The 20087-nt window shown below is 35.7% G+C and overlaps 1 protein-coding gene and 1 pseudogene across 1 annotated transcript; both read right to left on the bottom strand.

The window, feature by feature from the left end:
- Positions 1-2650: 2650 nt before the first annotated feature.
- On the bottom strand, positions 2651-8009 carry LOC125203873 (alpha/beta-Hydrolases superfamily protein). Its single transcript, XM_048102376.2, has 8 exons — positions 7861-8009; positions 7513-7782; positions 4948-5147; positions 4463-4813; positions 4173-4373; positions 3963-4033; positions 3572-3711; positions 2651-3228 (listed from the first exon to the last, which is right to left on the bottom strand). The coding sequence occupies exons 1-8, from the start codon at positions 7889-7891 to the stop codon at positions 2879-2881; spliced, it is 1614 nt and encodes a 537-aa protein (XP_047958333.1). The 5' UTR covers positions 7892-8009; the 3' UTR covers positions 2651-2878.
- A 2034-nt stretch (positions 8010-10043) lies between these two features.
- On the bottom strand, positions 10044-10614 carry LOC125203447 (ethylene-responsive transcription factor ERF098 pseudogene; annotated as a pseudogene).
- Between the last annotated feature and the right edge of the window lie 9473 nt (positions 10615-20087).

Genomic DNA, 20087 nt, shown 5'->3' with positions numbered 1-20087 from the left:
CTTGAATACGTTAACACAATTTAGCACTGACATTGTATATGTATTATATTGACATATTATGATTGTTATGTTGACATTATCTGCTTGTCAAAAAAATACGAAAATTCATGAATTCTTTTTCAAATTTTGACATCGAAACATATGCAATTGAGATCCCGTTGGAATTCTTATAAAATTATTTTTAATTTGATATATGTTGTGTGAAAAAATAATTTAAATTGAGATAATTATAATTATTTAGAGTTTAGAGATATTTTTAAAAGTTAAGTTATAACTATTTTTTTATTATTGACATTAATACCCTTAATTAATATTACTGCATTCATACTCGTGATTGAATGATTCACCCCAAAATTTAGAACTGTAACAAGAAGTCGTGTACTCACTATTAAATCAATCCACGAACTATGATTCAATGATTCCGACATCTTGAAAATATGTAAAAAATATACTCCTACTTGCTAAATACTACTTAATATATAATAATACAAAAAACATTATTATATCCATAAAAGCAGATAGTTCTTTTATTTTAATAGTACTCCAAGTTACTAGGATAAATTTTATAAATGGTCACCAAACTATATGACACATGCACTAAACTAAATATATATAGCTAGTGAAGAGTGGGCATAAATTTTAGGGACATACAATTTTCGATCCCAGGAACAGAAATGAGATAACTTTGACTACTACTGAAAACGACAGCAACACTAGGGAACTTCATTTCCAATGAAACATTTCTACTTTTCGATTTTTGCAGTTATTATTGGAAAATGAATAGACTGTTTAAACAAAATTAAAATATACTCCCTCCGTCCCATTGAAGATGACTCATTTTTCTTTTTAGTTTGTCTCAATCAAGATGACCCATTGCTTAAAATAGTAACCCATTTATCTCTACTTTATTCCCTCTCTCTTACTTTACTCTCTCCACTTAACACACAAAATAAAGTTGCATAAAATCTCGTGCCGTCCAAGAAAGGGGTCATCTTTCTTGGGACGGAGGGAGTAGTTTGAAAAAGTAGGCAAATCTTCAATGTTCAAACCTTAAAATAGGGATTGATGTAAATCTTGTGGGACAGAAGAATGTGATCATCCAACAAAATTAATTTCTTTTTTTTTTGGAGGTGGATTCAAACTTTCAGTAGCACAAAAACTAAATTTAATTGTGTGTGGTTCGTTGATAAATTCCGTTTTTTTAATAAAATGTTTTTCGAAATAATTTGCACTTGAATTATAAAATACATAAAGTTTTATAGCCAATAGATTAAATAATGTTTTAAAGACAATAAGAAATATAATCACAATTGTAGACATTATGCGATAAACAAAAAGAAAACACAATTCTATATTTTTATTAGCAAGCAAAAGTGTTCTTCACTTACACGGTACGCACAAGAAGAATAAGAAGTAGTAGCTGATTATTTGCATAGGATCGGAGGGTATTAGAATTCACTATTCAATATAAATAGAACTAGTTTTTTTTAAATGTAAAGGAAAATGGATGGAAAAAGTTTATGAAATGAGTTATTTTTATATACTATATGAGTGAAATGTTGAGTCTAAGAAGTATTTTTTATTCTCTTCGTCTAAAAAATATAATTTTACCATTTTAGGTTGTCCATTAAAATTAGACCAATTCAAAATGAGGAAAAACAACTAATAATATGGACTCTACATTTCACTAATACTACTTCCACCACTTTTCCCTTCTCTCTCAAACTTTACCAATTACACATTCAAACTAGTGGTATTTAGAAATTGGACTATTTTTTTTGGACGGTGGTGTATTAAATAATGATTGAAAAGCAATGTCATGATGAAAAAAATATCATTTGTTAATTCTATATATGATAATTGTGTAAGAAAGTAATAAGGAGATGAATAAAATGACTTATTTCATTTTCATATATTACTTAATTTAAATAAATATATGATACTTGAGAAGAATAAAAAAAATGACGAAATGGAAATTGTGGTAAAATGCGGCAGATTTTGTGGATCACCTTACACTCCATTTTCATTATACATCGAAATCATGGTTAATTAGCGGGTACAACTCATTATTATGTTTTTTGTGACATAACGTTACAAAAGAAAGAAAGGCAACTGTGCTTTTCCTGTTGATTAACAGTATCTGTTAAAGCTAGTGATCAACGGAAAGCACAAATCAATTATTTTATTATAATAATTGCTTATCTATTTTTTCCTTCTTGAGAGTTGAGATAGATAATGAGCTTGTAAATGAATATCGATGCACATTAAGATGACTCGACAATATGATGGACTTTACAGTTTCTCTTTCTTGCATGATTTGTGAACTTTAAAGTTAAATTGATCCCACTATCAATAGTTGGATGAAGGGCTCCTTAATTTTCACATGGATTATAGCTAATGTCAACCCATAATTATCATTACATAGCACCAAATATTAAATGAAAAGCTTCAACTATCTAGTAAGCACGACCAGAAAACAATGAGTGATAACATAACTATACCATAATGAATATCTACAAAATGTGCTATTTCTAATTTTTCTTGGATGCTACAAGCACTAGAAATGATGTGACTGCTAATAGCTAATAATTACCTGCCACATCTATCATTAATATAGCATTAGTGGCTTATCCATATAATCACATCAATGTAAATAAATTTATTTTTTAGGCCGTATAATCCATACTTTGATAACAAGGGGAAGTCCCTATAGATAATAAGTAGTACTCCTTAACAAGTAGGTAATGCATGAATAATCAACATAAATCTTCACACAGTATAGCAAACTGCCTACTACAATTATTTGCCATTTTTTCTACTCATTTAATTTTCCAGTGATAATATCGTAATGTAAAGTATGATAAAAGTTGTAAGATTATTAACTGATTGTTTTATCATCCGAAGAAGTAGGCATACCTTTAATTACATCCCTCAGAGCATAAAAATGGCTATCACATTTGTGGGCTGAAATTAGGTTGCTGGAAAGCAGTATCCTTTGAAAATGCTCACCTGGTTGTCTTCTCAACAAGGTGAAATATTCGATGTGTCTGTCGTGGCTCTCAGTTTCCACATTCTTCTTTAAATAATAAACTGTGCCTGGAACATACAATTCCTCAGCCACTGTGCTTGCAGGTTTCCCAAGATTTTGTTGATCAGAGCTTTTGATGCGAGAACTGGGGATTTGGCTAGCGCTTGTAACCGTCGGAATTTCATCCTTCATGGGAATTTCTGTGAAATCGTCACAGTACTACAGTATTTATTACATCATCAACAAAGCATTTGAAAATTGCTATCTACCAATACACAAAATGATAGTGATGGAACCATGTTGATATTTTTGGCATTTGGTATAGCAAATGGTTTAATAAGGATGGGTGCCCTTTTCATATTAACTTATTACGCCAAAATTACATGAAGAAACTGAAGCACACATGCAGTTATCGTAACCAAGCTGATGAGTATGATGTGATCCCTAGTAGAGCGATAGTTAGCAAAATCCATGTAGGATTCTGAATCTGAGGTCTTATCATAATTGAAAAACTGAGCACTAAATAGATGAGGAGTGATATACCCGGATACTTTGTCTCCCCTCTGAACTTGGCATATTCAGCAAGTTTTTTAGCAACATCTTGTACTGAAGCTACAACTTGCTTTGCATTTGTCACCACATCTATAACACCTCTCCAATCTTCTCTACTTAAAACACTTACCCTGCCAAAAACCAAAGGTTACAGATCAACCAAATCAAAAAGGATCATTATTGAAGGGTAAAACATGAGAAGGCGTAAAATCCAAATTAATATTGTTGTAACCAAAATCATTGTTGTGCTATTATATCTTCTAGATACTGAACACCGAGAAAGTATCCATGGTATGTTGCAGATTCTTACACAAGTTCATGCTTTTCCTAATCTCAGGGAATCAAGTCGATGGCCAATATGAAAAGGTTGTGGTTTGCTTACCAATCTGTTTCGACAATTTCATTCCTCAATCTTTTTAAAGAAGCAACACTAAGCCTTGGGATTATATCATCCTGCATAAATAGAAGAAAATAAATTATGGAAATTTCAGATTGCAATAGACTAAAATTCATTCTAAACATGTAAAATGAGGAAAACAGATATAATAACTAAAAAATAAAACAGTAAACTTAATGATAGAGCTCATAGAACCTGCATCACCACCGTGGTAACATAATCAGCACAACTTTCAGCAAGTTCTTTGGAGACACAAGGAGAGGTTCCATATGTAACTGCAGTAACTATATCAGGGCTGAACCCAAGCTCCTTAAAGGACTTTTTACGAAGCATTATTGCAAGCAAAGAAGCAGTAGCACCTCCGAGGGAATGACCAACAAGCCTCAATCTAAAACCCTGTTTGTCAATTAGTCTCACAACAATGGCTTGAAATTCATGAAAGACCAGCAGCAAAGAAAGAGACAAAAAGAACGTGATAAGGTCACCTTATGCTTTTCCAGACAATTTCTGATGGTATTAATTTCATGGTATAGAAACCAACGAGCAGCCTCAGCTGTGCCAAAGTGGGTTGAATAGCCTTCAAATGTGATCTCCTCATGGCCGGTGGTAATAATATCAGTAACAAGGTCATAGGCGGTGTGTGTTCCACGAATTCCAAAAATGACAAGTTTCTTCCGCATATCAAGTCCAATATAATATCCAGGCCTCAACACGCTAGAATATTTGACAAACTTCACAACATTTTTTTCTCGGAGCATACTATTCCTTGCTAGAGCAGCAGCATCGTCTTTATAAGCGCCCTTTGCTAGTTCTATGTTGTATACAAGATCCTGAACCTAAATCACCAAAATGATTGTCAGATAATTCCATTTAATATTATAACAAGAGAATCTTGGTTTATTTAAATAAGAGAATATCTAGTCCTAGTTTACAATTTTCCAATTTAAAAGGGAAGGGTATAGATAGTCACGATGGATTCTGAAGTGATAATTTCACCCTTCACATCCTCCACAACATTCGTGGATGCTTGCTGAAGATAGATGAGATACAAGCCAACAGTAATATCGCTCAGACTCCACTCTTGCAGTCCAAGCTTACTCCGCTGTAAACTAGTAAATATCTCCGCAAGAGTTCTATCAGTAGCCGGTGGTTTGTTTTCAGTTCCACTTGCTGCAGAATAAACACAAGATCCTTATCCTTACCAAAGAGATCAACAAATTAAAAAAAAAAAAAAAATTGCCTTGTCATTATCCTTCCAGAGTAAATCAAACACAGAAATTGAAGTGTTCTATTATCACTTTAGGAAGGTTCAAACATTGGCCTTTGTCCTCTGTTCTAAACCCTTCTTGACCCCACTCACAGAAATACAGAATATATTCCTCATCTTAGTCTGCTGCTTCTAGCTGTCGCTCGATTATCAATCACTAATCCAAATTCTGAGTTACAGATTCGATTCATTCTATTTCATACTCAATTAGATGCTCTTAAATAACCAAAAAAATCACAACTAACATAGCCACTAAAATCAAACTTTTCACAGAACAGCATTCTGAGTAGCTAGATTCCACACTGAAATGGTATTGCATGTTGATTGAACGGAACATGCAATGACGTTGGAGAGCGCATGTAGTCGACGAAAGAGAGAAGAAAGGAGAAGTGCGGATTAAATAAAAGCGCGATAGAACGTTAATACGTTAGCTTAGCTAACTAACTAGCCACATCAGCAATTGATGGTTGAGTTAACCAAATAACAGCCATGAGAAACAGCGAGGAAAGGGGAAAGAGCGATCACACATAGTATAAGAAGGAAGGAGGAGGCAGTTGTGATTCATTCATGAAATCTGTGTGTGTAAATTGCTTGGGCATTATTCTAGAGATTCGTTGCATATCATTCTTCCTATCCATTCAATACAATTCCTATCCATTACTCTATAATCCTGAATTCCATTTTATGCATCGCATGCATAGTTAGAGTTGTACCAACTGAATACTGATATTCAGAGCTCTCTCCCCTTGGCCATGTTGACGAGATCGCAATCACAATCAGTCATATGAGCTAGAGAAGCATGTGGGAAGATGTTAATGGAATTGAATCCAAGGCATGAATTGATTCAGAAGCAATCACAAGAATTGTGACAAGAGAGCCGAGCTCAAGATGGGCGGATGGAGGCTCGATTCGATTCGATAAGCCTGCAGAATCAGGACAGAACGGCATCGGATGAAACATCACCAGCGTCGACCAACAGTGGCAGGGACTTAAATAACCTGAATCTGAAGAACAAATGGGGGAAATCGACGCGATTGGACTTTCCAACATTCGACAAAGAAGGTTTTGTTCAATGGATGGTTAACGAGAGCAGAATACTTCTTTGAGGAAACCGATGTACAAGTGACGGATAGAGTACAAGTTTCGGCATTGCACCTTGAGGGTAAAGCATTGCAGTGGCACCGAGGTTGCACGAGCTTGTAAGGGATAAAACCTATGAGGATTGGAGCGAATATGAGCAATCATTGGCAGCTCGATTTGGAGCGGATGCATATGAAGATCCGTACGCAGATTTGAGGAACCCCAAATAGGTTAGGTTAGTACACTGCAACATTGCATAGATATTTTTGATGAATTATATCCGCGGACTGGAATTAGAGAAGATCAGGCATTGAGCTTCTTCTTGTCAGGGTTAATAGATGAATAGCAAATGCGTTTAGGCCAAAATCCTTAGCAGATGCATATGCGTTAGCTAAGTTGCAGGAATTAACTATTAGAGATATTCATAATAAGCCTAGAACTACTCAGACTAGCAATCAATATGCAAATGCTTATAGCTCTAATAATAAACATTATCTGTAACTACTTCGAATTATAAGCAACCTAAAACTGCTGTGAACACTGAGAAAGTTCCCAAGGGTAATGGGGTGACTAGATCAGGCCCTAGAATTACAAGAAAAGAAATGGATCAGAGGAGAACCAAGGATTTGTGATGCACATGTTGTAAGAAGAGGTTCAGGGGGAACCGAGGAAGATAGAGAGCAGGAATTGAGTGAAGGGGGTGAATTTACGCGGGAACTGCAACTATCACTACATGCTATGTGGAGGTTAGAAGGCACTCAAATCGTGAGGATTAGATGAGTATGCCAGAAGAGGCTGAGCGATTAGGCAGAGTATAAGGAGGAAGGAGAAGGAAGTTGTAACTCTTTCATGAAATTTGTGTTTATGAATTGCTTGGGAATGAATTCATTGCATTGTACCACTCCTATGATCCTATCCATTTCAATATAATTCATATCAATTACTCTACAATCCTTCTTATTCCAATTTATACATCGCATACATAGTTCGAGTTGCATCAAATTGATGCAACAAGAACCACTAAATAAGAACTACCAACCAAATCAAACCTACTAGAATCCAACTACACTGCATACTTTATTTTCCTAACAACGACTCAAGTGAAGGTCATTGCAACAAGCTCTCAACTTTGAGCCATCATATACACAAAATATTCCACAAGTTTGCAGCTGGAAAAAAAAAACAAACCTGTAGGAACCGCCCACTTATACAACTGCAAAGCGGGCTCGAGAGCTTTACGCCACGCAATTTCCGGACTCCATTTGTTATTGTAGCCGCTGAGCTCGTCGTCCGACGAGCTGCTATTGCTGGCCGCAGAGTCACAACTCGCTGGATTATTCTCCAATTTATTTTCCAACTTGTCACCATCCGCTTTCGACCACTGGAAACGGTTCAAGATGAAAGAGGATTTCTTGTACAAATCATCTTTCTTCAACGATCGTATAATCCTACTAAATTCTGAAACGCAAAAAAATGAAGATGCATTTCAAATTTCACAATCCCAAATTAACGAAATTCGCGAGGAAGATGACCTACCAATGCTGGTGAAGAACTTTGCTTTCGACATTTAGGCCGTGGGTGAATTGGAGCGAAATGGGAATAGAGGAAGAGGCGGTTATTGCGCAAGTTAGTCGTTGCTGCTCCGACCGCTTCGATTCCGGTAGTTTCGCTGTCTTTGGAGATGCGGGGGTGCTTTAGTCATTTCACACAACCTATTCCGGGCTTCTTGGTTGTCCACGGGCATGATTATTGGGCTCGGCCCATAAAAATTATGAAATCTTCCAACATCATCGAATGTTGTTGTACACAGTCTAGCTAATTTTGCATGTTCATAATTCTACAATAAGTAAATTCTATCATTAGCTAATTAAGATCTTGGCCCTCTAAAAAACACCTTATAAGAGCAGTGAGACTAATTTTCTCTTGGTCAAATAACAACAATTATAATGGGGCAAGTGCTTCCAAAGAAAAAAGAATCATGATGTTGTGCAAGTGGTTAACATGAAAATTCCAAAGTCCATATTGGCATAAATAACAATCGGCTCATCCAATCTTATTAACTAGTCTAGTGCATATTACTAAGCTCTAAGTACAATATATTACTTCATTTTCCCACGAAATTACATCAAGAAAAAACATAAGTTGTTAAAACAATGACTAAATTATTTGCACAAATTAGAACTGGATAAACATCTGTAGCTTTCGTGTATGCTTTATAAACACGAAATCAGAATCTCTACAATCCAAAACTAGCACCAACCATTAGGCCATCTATTCTTGGAGTCCCATTTGGGCAGCCACGTGGAGCTCGGGTTCCCTAGCGTCGCGCATGCCCTCTGTTTGCGCGGCCGCCACCTCCAGAGGCGGCCTCTGTTGCGTCGATGGGTAGCACCATAGTTGTAATTTTCTTCGTTGGCCTTCATAAAGGCGAAGATCTCATCTTTAATAGTTTTACTTGGTTGAGATTTGAATATCACTTCCTCAATTGTCGCTGACGGGAAGACTTGCTCGTGTCCTCTGCTCGTGTTGAGCCTCAAATAGCGCTGCTCGAGAGCCTCCTTTGGAATGTTCCGGGCAAGCAGAGGTGACGCCCCGCCCCAATTGTTGCTGCCAAATGAAGGGTGTTGTGGGGTTCTGAACTCTAGCAGCTCCCTCTGCCTCATTTTATCGATTATCAGTACATGTCACGTGTATATTGATGTAAAGTGTAGTTTAATCAGCTTGTGGTTGACTACTACTACTTGCTAATGGTTGCCTCTTATATAGATTTATTGGATCATCAAAGTGTTACATTCAAGATTATGCTAGTTTAGTGTAGATTCGGAGTTGAAGACAGAGATAGCGATGACTTCAAGAAATGGAACAATGTCGAATTTTTTATGTTGACAAAACTACAAAAATGCAACTAAGAATTTCTCTTAGTTGTCTGATATATATGCCGTTTTATGATTGGATCTACTTTTGATAAAGGGTTTGAAGATCCTCACTTTTATTTTCTATACTGTCATATGATCGAAACAAACACATTTACCAGTCACTAGCAACAATATATACTTGAAAAGGCTTATTTGGCCAGAAACAATGTTTGCACTTTTTTTGGGTTGAATTGTGTATATAATATAATCGCCATAAGGAGGTGTACTCTTGGAATTAGTCACTGAGCAATTAATTTCAACATTTTATTCAAAAGGCGCTTTTGACAAGATTTTTTCGATCAGTACTGTTTGTAGTTTGAACTTTGAAGTTTGTAGTGCACTTCTTGTTCTTGTTATTACAGTTAAGATTAGTATGTACATTTATCATTACCTTTTTTAAAATCATAAGGTATGCATATGCACATTTGATCAAGAATGGTCTCGAACTAGAGAAATATTCAATGAAATCAAACTAATTAACGACTTGTATTAATAAAACCTGCGACATCAAGTATAAATTACATAGTGGCATACGGTGAACTACATGCAATTTCAGGGGCCAAAAATGGGTGCATGGTATTTTTTTTATAGAAGTAGTTGTTTAACTAAAAACTTCTTATAGTTTAATACGTTTATGATTAAGTAGATATACTTTAGAGTTTAAAGTGATACTTACTATTTATTAACAGCGTATATAACTGAAGGAGTATTCGTAACATGTGTAGTTAAGTCCATAAATCACTAACTTATGAAGCAGAAATTGTCTTCAACCATTCGAACTTGTGGTTAATATATAACAACATATTAAAGGTAAGGCAAGAAATATTGCAAACATACTAATTACATACTGTATTTAGTAGAGTACTACTATGATTTAGTGAACAGCATATTTTTTTTTTTTTGCATTTCTGATCATCAACCTAACTTTCATATTAAATATAATAGAAAAAAAAGAGAGTAATGAAATGAATATTACTACTACTACTTAGATCTATCCTGCCCTCGGGTCTTTGTTTGAAGAAGATCCTCCAGCAAGTCATTATCAAAATACTCTAGCTCGATCACTCGTTCCTCCTCCGTTGCAGCGGAACGAGACGAGGACTCGGCGTGATGAGACGAAGCAGCTGGGGCGGGGGAGGCGTAGTGGCCGTCGTTGGGGAAGTTGAGAATGGCCTGACGACCTCTCAGCGCATACGCGGCCCTATCGTAGGCCCGCGCCGCCTCCTCCGCCGACTCAAAGGTGCCCAGCCACATGCGCGCGCCGTTCCGGTTGGGGTCGCGTATCTCCGCCGCGAACTTCCCCCACGGCCGCTGCCGGACGCCGCGGTACTTGTGCCCGCCTTCCATTTAGTATCTATTTATATTTGTGCTGACAATTTTATGAATGCAAGAGAAGTTAGATTTGTATTGGCCATGCAAATACCATATTTATACATTATACACAGTGGTACTGAATTAACAATTATTTAGGTCAGACGTGGCGGTTTGAATTCTTCGATTTTAGAAAGAATATTGACTGGAAGTAGAATAAATTTCAGACGGAATTATAGTATATTTCTGAATATAAGCCCACGAATTGAATTATTACATGCTCCCTTTTCTTTCTTTCTTGTATTCACACTTTGCATGTAAATAATAAATTTACAAAAAGGTGGAGTAACTCTCTTTGGACTAGACACACCACATTGCATGATGATGTGGAGTTGACAAATGGAAGTAGTAAAAATATATAAATTAAACTAAAGTATTTAGTTCTTATAAATAGACTGAAATCCTCAAATTCAAAAACTTTCCAAATTACAACAATATAAACTATTAATACATACAATAATAATAATAATAGTAATATATTTCATTTTTTTCATTATCTATTCACATCACTGTAAGACTAATTTATATACACCACGTATTTTTTATTTTAATTTGTAATGATAAAACAAAATTAAATAAATATTTTCAATTTCATGCCTATAGTACTAATACGATTAATTATGATTTACCTAGTTTATTATTATATTTTAATTTGTATTTTTTTTAAATATACATATAAAATGAAAAAGTACTAATTAAATTTAGGTTAATGTATTGTGATTATTTGAGATACATACTGTACTAAGTAAAAAAATTTCCGTGTAATGATAAAATAAAATTATATAAAATATTTTTAATTTCGTGCTTATAGTACTAACACAATTAATTATGATTTAATTTATCATTAGATTTTAATTTTTTTTCATGTATAAATACAAAATGGAAAAATTGTTAATTTACGTTAACATATTGTGATTTTGAGATACATAATTTTCCTATACATAATACGTATATACTCCAACAAATTAATAAAAGAGAGAATAGTCTAATCAAATTTTAAATAAATTACCTAGAATCCGTGAATAGATAATAAGAAAAAGATAGATATATAATATTATATATGTTTATTAATAGTTTACATTGTAACTTGTAAAGTTTTTATATTTTACAATGTTATTCTATTTATAAGAAGTAGATACCTTATATAGATCTATTATTTCTATTTGTCAACTTTTAATTAATGGGATACACCATGTCATCATGCCATGATGACGTGAAATGTGAGACTCATTTGTTAAATTTTTACACACAGTCCACGATTTATAGAATCATTTACTTTAGAATATGGGGTTCGCATACTAAAAATAAAAATAAAACAAATGATTCTATAAATCGTGGATAAATCAAAATGACAAAATAATTCTTTAAATTGTGGACGAAAAGAGTACCATAAAATGGCATTCGAGTTAAAAAATAAATACTCCATACAGCAAAGTGGAATTCAGTCATTTAGGTCAATGGGATCATTTACAATTTTTCTTGCGGCTTAGGTCATTCCAGTTGAAATTTGAAACGAAATAAGTTTGTTGGAAGTAGTAAATAATACTATAAAATTTAATATAAAGATGAAAAAAAAGAAGTCAAAATAAAAAAATAGTTAAATTATTATTAATAAAAAAATAGAAATTAAGTCATTAAAGAGAAAAACTTGTCATAGACAAAATTGTAGGACAAAGTTTGTGTTTCACAAACTTTCTCTTTTTCTTTTCAAAGTTAATTTGAGAATAAATATAGATAATTAATACCATGTCCATTTAGGAGTAAAAATGGCTCTTTAAATGATAGACGAGGGAGTAATAAATATAAATAATTAATACTCTCTTCATTCACGAAAATAATAATAACATGTGTAATTGCTAAAGTATACTATTAAAGAAACAGAAGAAGTGATATACACAATCCGATAATAAAAAATAGTCATATTGGTGGATGAAACGAGTTTTAATACGAAATTGATAAATATGAGCAACAAAGAGATACTCCATCCATCCACAAATAAGAGTCTCATTTAGGGGTGAGCAAAAAAACCGAAAACCGAATATCCAAACAGAACCAAAACGAAAATTTTAAATTCGGTTCGATTTTTTCGGTTTTTAGGTTCGGTTCAGTTTTAAAAATACAAAAAATTCGTTTTTCGGTTCGATCCGGTTCGTGTGAAAAAAAAAAAACCGAAAAACCGAATTATATTTTAAATATAATATTATATATATTTATTCTAATTTAATATATTATATCATATATATATATATATATATATATATATATATATATATCCTTCCATTTCAAAAAAAATTCCCCAATTCCATTTCCTGGTGAATTAATCAATAGGAAATGGAATTCTTCTGTTTACTTTGACATATATTCTATTAATTTTATATTATATATATTTATATTCTATTAGTATATATAAAATAAAATAAAATAAAATAATATATATATATATATATATATTTTAATATATACACCAATTTTTTTTTGATTTTTTTATTTTTTTTTTAAATTTTGGTTTTTTCGGTTTTGTTCGGTTTTTGAAGTTCGGTTTTCGGTTTTTCTGTTTCGGTTTTTCTGTTTTTCGGGTTCGGTTCGCTTTGGGTTTTGAACTAAATTCGGTTTTTCGGGTTTGGTTCGATTTTGGCAAAAAACTGAACCGAAACACGAATGCTCACCCCTAGTCTCATTTCTTTCTGGAACGGGTTTAAGAAATGTTGAGAAAAGTGAATGGAAAATTTTTAGTGGTATATGAGTATCACTTGTACTATTTATTAGTTTTAAATAAATGTGAGTAGAATGAGTTAGTAGAATGTGGAGTCTATTATCATTTATAGTATAAATGAACCGGGACTCCTAATTGTGCCTATTTGCAAATCAAGGGAGTAGTAGATAAATTAAGAGAGAAAATTAGAAAATGGAAAAAGTGAATAAGAAATTGAGAGTATGTTTTAATTTTAAGTATGAGACTAATTTTGATGGACAGATAAAAATGAAAAGATGAGATTATATTTTGTGAATAGAGGAAATATAAGAGAGAGAAAAATTGTTGAACCGATAGATCATATAGAGTTATTCCGGATATTTGTATGATAAATATAGATAGAAATGAATTTTAATGGAGAAAGCGAAATAAAACTATTGTCTGTATACAAAATATATTATCCTCCATTCATTCATAAAAATATAGTCTCATATCTTGCTTTTTGTCCAATCGCCATTAGTATTATGAAATACTACTAACAATGAAAAAGTGTATTCATTTATTATTTTTCTCGACTACTTTATTCATATTTTTTTCTTTTTTATTATATTCACTCTGTTGATGAAAATAGTATTCCGTCAGTAAACAAGTGGTAGAAAACGCAACTGGGCTATTGGTCATTTTAAGTCAAAGCTGGCGTCGCCATTAAGCTTTTTGGTCATAGGCGGTCAAGGTAAGCTACTACAATTTTTTTATTATATTTCTGAATTATGAGATGGAGTAAATTTCCTCTGTCCCAACTAAAGCCATATATTTCTTTTGAGCACTTATTTTCATTAAAATAATACAATAAGTAGTAGTTAAACAATGAGAAAGTAAAATAAAATAGAATAATATAGAAAATATTATCGTCTATGTTATTATTTTTTCTATTTTACTTTATTTCTATTTTAATTATATTTTTTTTGATAAATAGAAAAATGTTCAAGCCATCTGAAGGGCTAGCATTGAGACACGAAGATCAAAAGACCCCCAACAAAGCTATAACAACAAAAGAAAAGCCACAAATAACAACATCAAAGCCCTCGCAGCCAAAACAGACACTAACCCGAAGCAAAAGGTCTACCTGTCATCGCAAACCCACGAGCAAACCTTATAGTGTGTTTCGTGCCCTCATCCAGCTCCTAATCTCATCCAAGCTATCCATCACTAGACCTGGCACAAAGGGGAAATCCGGGCACCAACCTTTAATCCAAATTCTCATTCGCCATAAAGGACGTCTCTTCTCAAACTCCCAATTTGGTTTGAAGTTCTGGAAAACTATTTTGTTTCTAATATCCCAAATCGACCATGCAATAACATAAAACAAGGACATCCACATCTTCTTGTCAAATCTTTTGAAGGGGGCATACCTTTGGTTCTTTAGGAAGGCAAAAGGAAAGGCCCCAGCAATTGCAGCAAAAATACCTATAGGTGCTAGATCGCTTGCAGCAAAAGAAGAGGTTCTCAATCGTTTCTAGTTCTTCCTTGCACAATGTACATCGATCATCTTCGATCATGGCCGCTCCTAGTCTGGCCAATCTCTCTTTTGTGCTTAGCCTTCCTTGTAGGAGGAACCAAACTTGAAGTTGTGCTCTAGGTGGGGCAACATTCCTCCATGCGAGTCTGCAATGATCGCTTGTTGAGTTCTCATTCTCTGTAGATTTTTTAACCTGCAAAACAAAGTCAGAAACCAAGAAGGAAGGAGACCTATCACTCGACCAAACTCTCACATCCCTCGTGTTTTCCCTCAACTTTGAGTGATTCACAGCAGTAAAAAAGGTCTCCAAGTAATTCTTCTTCCCAGGCAAACAAATTCCTTCTCCATTGAAAGGTCCAGCTCAACACCATGTTTTCCCACCTTCCCATGTCCTTAACAAGCTCATGTTTTTGTGTAGAGAGCATAAACAGTCTAGGGAAACGGGTTTTAAGATTCTCATCTCCCGACCAGAGATCAAACCAAAAGCTTGTTTTGTTTTCATCTCCAATTTTAACCCGAATACCTTTCATAGCCACTTCTTGAACTTCCTTTCTAAAGCCCTTAAAGTCAGTGATTTGCTTCCAAGTGCTTGAAAGGTCCTTGTCTTCCATCCGTTTAACAACACCATGTAGCTTATTATCATGATTGGATTCCACAGTCAGTGATTTCATGATTCGATCCTGAAAAAATAATACTACTTAGTAAGCTTAATCGGGTCAAAATTGTGTTAATCGACGGTTGACCGTCAATTATTGACGGCACCGTAAAAAATGGACGTAAATGACACGAATTTCATATGTTATGGACCTGTTTTTCAAAAAGTGAATGTTTTTGACCAAATTGGTATTTCGGTCATATGTTTAGGACCAAAAATGACATTTACTCTAGAATAAATTAAAAGTGATTGGATGTTTTGTTTTTTTTTTTGCCAAAAAAGGAAATGATCAACTTAGTTGGAACATCCCAAAAAAAAATACTACAATTCAACTTAGTTGGGACGGAGGTATTTATTTTCTCCCTCCGTCTCATACTATTTGACACACTTCTTTTTTCACAGTCATTTTGGAAAAATGATACTTCTTCCGTTCCACTCTAAGTGGATTTTATATAGTGTTGTTTTATAAGTAAAATTGAGAGAATAAAGTAAGATAGTTGATAAAAAGTAGAGAGAGTGATGTTTCAATATTTAGAAAACGTTATTTAGAGTAAAATTTGTCCCTTAAAGTGGGAATGAATTATAATTAGGTAAAATGAAGAAAAAGTAAAATAATGGATAGAAATTTTAAATTATTCAAAATGTCACCTTAATTTACACTAATTCATCATTATCGATAATTTCAACATTTTTTTTAGTTTGAGAATATAAAATAAACATAATTCAATAGTACTATATATCATTTTCTCAGAAAACACCTAAGTTCAAAAGAATAATATCGATGAATTATTTTTGTTATATTAAGAATATTTCATGCCCTTTATTATAACCTTGATTTATTTTGCAACTTAGACATTTTCTGTTCATTCAATAGTTTATTAAATAGGTTAGAGGTTTAAATCACAATAAAAATACAGTATATAAAAAAATTATTATCATCATCTTAAAAGAGTTAGATGGTATAAAATTGGTCCTCTCAATCTCATACTTTATTACCTAGACGAGGATACTTTAAAGCATAGTTTAATCAATAGGTTAGAGATTTAAATCAGTATAAAAAAATATAAAAAATACTCTGTAAAAAAAGAAACTTGAGTTGATAGAATAAAATTATTCCTCTCAATCTCATATTTTATGGTATTCTCTATTTCCTTCTTCTGTTGCAATTTAAAATACTCAGTGCAGAATAAAGTACATATCTTGGTAGGGATGTGATCAGATCAATAATTGAAATTCTGTCAGAAAATAAAACAAATCTCAGTAATTGAATCTTGTAATGTAACCGTTAGATTAATGTCACGTGTCATCTAGCAATGTAGATTATTAGTCAAATAATGTAACTTAGCTAATAATGTACTATTTTAGTACAATAATGTAGCATTTTTGTCTAATAATGTAGCTCTGCTGATAATGTAGCATCTTGGGCTAATAATGTAGTTTATCACAACCATTCAATCTAAGAATCCAATGGCTGAGATATGTTTTGATTTTTAACAGAACTTCACTTATTGGCCATAGACCATAATGCGCCCCTACCTTGGTATGATACAAGGTTTTAATAAAAGTTATTTAGTAAAGTTTGAAAATACGAAAATACCATTTTTTTTTTTTGTTATCAATGTTAATTATTAAAGAATAATAATAGACCACGATTGGTGTTGTGCAAAATTAAGGTCAATTGCAAAAAAGTGAGTAAACTAGAAAAATTAAGAGATGTGAATTAGTACTAGTATTTTACTTCTTCCATCTTATAAAAATAGAGATTTTTTAAAAGTTACAAATTTTAATACATAGTAATTAATAAAGTAGTTAGGAGAGATATAAAAAACAAAGACCATGTATGTTAGGATCTTTTGTATAATAATAATATTACTCCAATTTTAATTAAGTACTAGGATCTAGGAGTATGTATTAGACAAAAGCTTCTATCAACATTTTAAATTACTTAAAAACAAGTTTACAAATAAAATTCAAATTCATATCTCTCCTTTTCTTTTATTCTGCATTTCTGACTACTCTCGAATTCAAATTCTGACAAATGAAATAAAGTAGATTTGAAGACGATCCTCATCTTTCCTGAGTCAGGACCGGCTCTTTGAGCTACTGTTACCTAATTTTCGCCTATTTCGAGCATCCGCAATGGTCGGCTAGCAACCGGCTAGCCGATTCGTCGCGCTAGCCGATTGGCTAGCCGAACCATTGCGACCGGCCAGCGCGAAATCGGCGAGCGCATCGGCGTGGGCTGGCCGATCGCTCGTCGCTAGCCGATCCGCTGGCCGATCGGCTAGCCGCCATTGCAAGGGCCCGATCGGCTAGCGATCGGCTAGCGGTGTTTTCCGATTTTTTTTTTTTTTTTTAAAACCTATATAAACGCGATTTTCGTTTCATTTTCATTTGCACCACTTGTTTTAACGAGTTTTCTCTCTCTCTAACTTTCTGTTCAAGAGCATCATCGAGCGATGGATCACGCGGGTGGTAGCGGTAGCGGTAGTGGTGGGGATCCTGAGGAGTACGAACGGAGGATGAACGAGGCTATGGAGGCCTACATGAACCGCGGGATGGAGCGGTACATGCGTATGGTGGAACAGCAGGCGATACCTCGCCCTCCTCCACCAGTTGTCCACCACCGAGCAGTGATTGATCGGGATCACGTAGCTGCACATCAGCGGCTGTACGAGGACTACTTTGCAGAGTACCCGCGGTTTCCCGCCAACATGTTCCGGCGGCGTTTCAGAATGCGCAGGGAGTTGTTTATGCGCATCGTTAGGGCATTGGAGCGTCAATATATGTGTTTCCGCTTCAGGCACGATGCGGCTGGCAGACCCGGCCATACCCCTATCCAAAAGTGCACGGCGGCAATCAGGCAGTTGGCCTACGGAGGCGCGGCAGACATGTGGGATGAGTACCTCCACATCGGTGAGTCGTCAGCCCTGAAATGTCTGAAGGAGTTCTGTGGGGGCGTGATCAGCATTTTCGGTGAGCAGTACCTTCGAAGCCCTACTCCCGAAGATTGTCAGAATTTGATGCAGATGCACGGGGAGAAGCATGGGTTCCCCGGGATGTTAGGCAGCATAGACTGTATGCATTGGGAGTGGAAGAACTGTCCGACTGCCTGGAAGGGGGCCTACACGACCGGCTACAAGTCAAAGAACCCCACGATAATCCTCGAGGCCGTAGCTGATTACCGGCTGTGGATCTGGCATGCGTATTTTGGGGTAACCGGGTCGAACAACGACCTCAACGTCCTGAACTCGTCTCCCCTCTTCAACGAGAAGTGCCAGGGCGTCGGTCCAGCCGTCTCATTCGTGGCCAACGGCAACCGGCATGATATGGGCTACTACTTGGCGGATGTGATATACCCTCGTTGGCCGGTCTTTGTGAAAACGATCCGACAAACAAGTGATGAAAAGAAGGCCTACTTTGCGCAACGACAGGAGTCGGCGCGCAAGGACGTGGAGCGCGCATTTGGTGTGCTCCAGTCTCGATGGGCGGCAATCAAGGGCCCAACGCGTTTGTGGGATGTCGGATGCGTTTCCGAGATAATGTACGCCTGCATTATCCTGCACAACATGATCGTCGAAGACGAAGGCGTACAACTGACTAGTTGGGTCAGTGACGATGAAGCCGGTCCAAGCCACGGAACGGCCACCCCTAGTGTGCGACAGGGGGTACCCCTCGATGAAGCCGGCCGACTCAAGGAATTTGCCAGCATGCGCCAAGTGGATGCTCATATTCAACTCCAAAAGGATATAATTGAAGAGTTGTGGGCACGGAGGACTGCACGACGATAGTTTTTTTTCTTTATTATGCATGTACTTTTTTTTTATCTATGTAACTTTTTAAAATGCAATTAATGAATTTTCCCGTACACGTGTCTAAATTTAATTTCGTATTTTAATCGTAATTTTAATTCCGTAAATGTAGTATATTTTGAATTGTTTTTATTGCGGCTGGCCTATGGCTGGCCTATGACTGGCCTAAATCTGACGTGGCAGGTGGTTTTTTTAGTGTTGCTGACGTGGCAGAGGAGAGAATGGCTGGCCTATGGCTGGCTTACCGACCATTGCGGATGCTCTTCAGTAGAAAAATTAAATCTCTAAATTGGCATAAGAGCATCCGCAATGGTCGGCTAGCGACCGGCTAGCCGATTCGTCGCGCTAGCCGATCGGCTAGCCGAACCATTGCAATCGGCGAGCGCATCGGCGTGGGCTGGCCGATCGCTCGTCGCTAGCCGATCCGCTGGCCGATCGACTAGTCGCCATTGCAGAGGCCCGATCGGCCAGCGCCGATTTTCGTTTTTTTTTTTTTTTAAATCATATATAAACGCGATTTTCGTTTCATTTTCATTTGCACCACTTGTTTTAACGAGTTTTCTCTCTCTCTAACTTTCTGTTCAAGAGCATCATCGAGTGATGGATCACAACAACGAGTCCAGTCCGGCGACGAGCGGCTCTCAGACTCCCACAGTACCCGTTGGATCTGGATGGGGGCAGATGGGCCCGGGATTTAACATCCCTTGGAATCAGATGATGGGGATGATGGCTGGTGCGCCGGGGGGGGGGGGCGATGGGGGGGAACCAGGGGGGTATGCCGTGGGGGATGCCGGGCGGC

Source organism: Salvia hispanica, chromosome 6 (genome assembly GCF_029641045.1).
Source record: "Salvia hispanica isolate PSC_SH4W2 chromosome 6, Shi_PSC_v1, whole genome shotgun sequence".
In the NCBI taxonomy this organism is placed as follows: domain Eukaryota; kingdom Viridiplantae; phylum Streptophyta; class Magnoliopsida; order Lamiales; family Lamiaceae; genus Salvia; species Salvia hispanica.
This window is presented reverse-complemented; position numbering and strand designations above follow the sequence as displayed.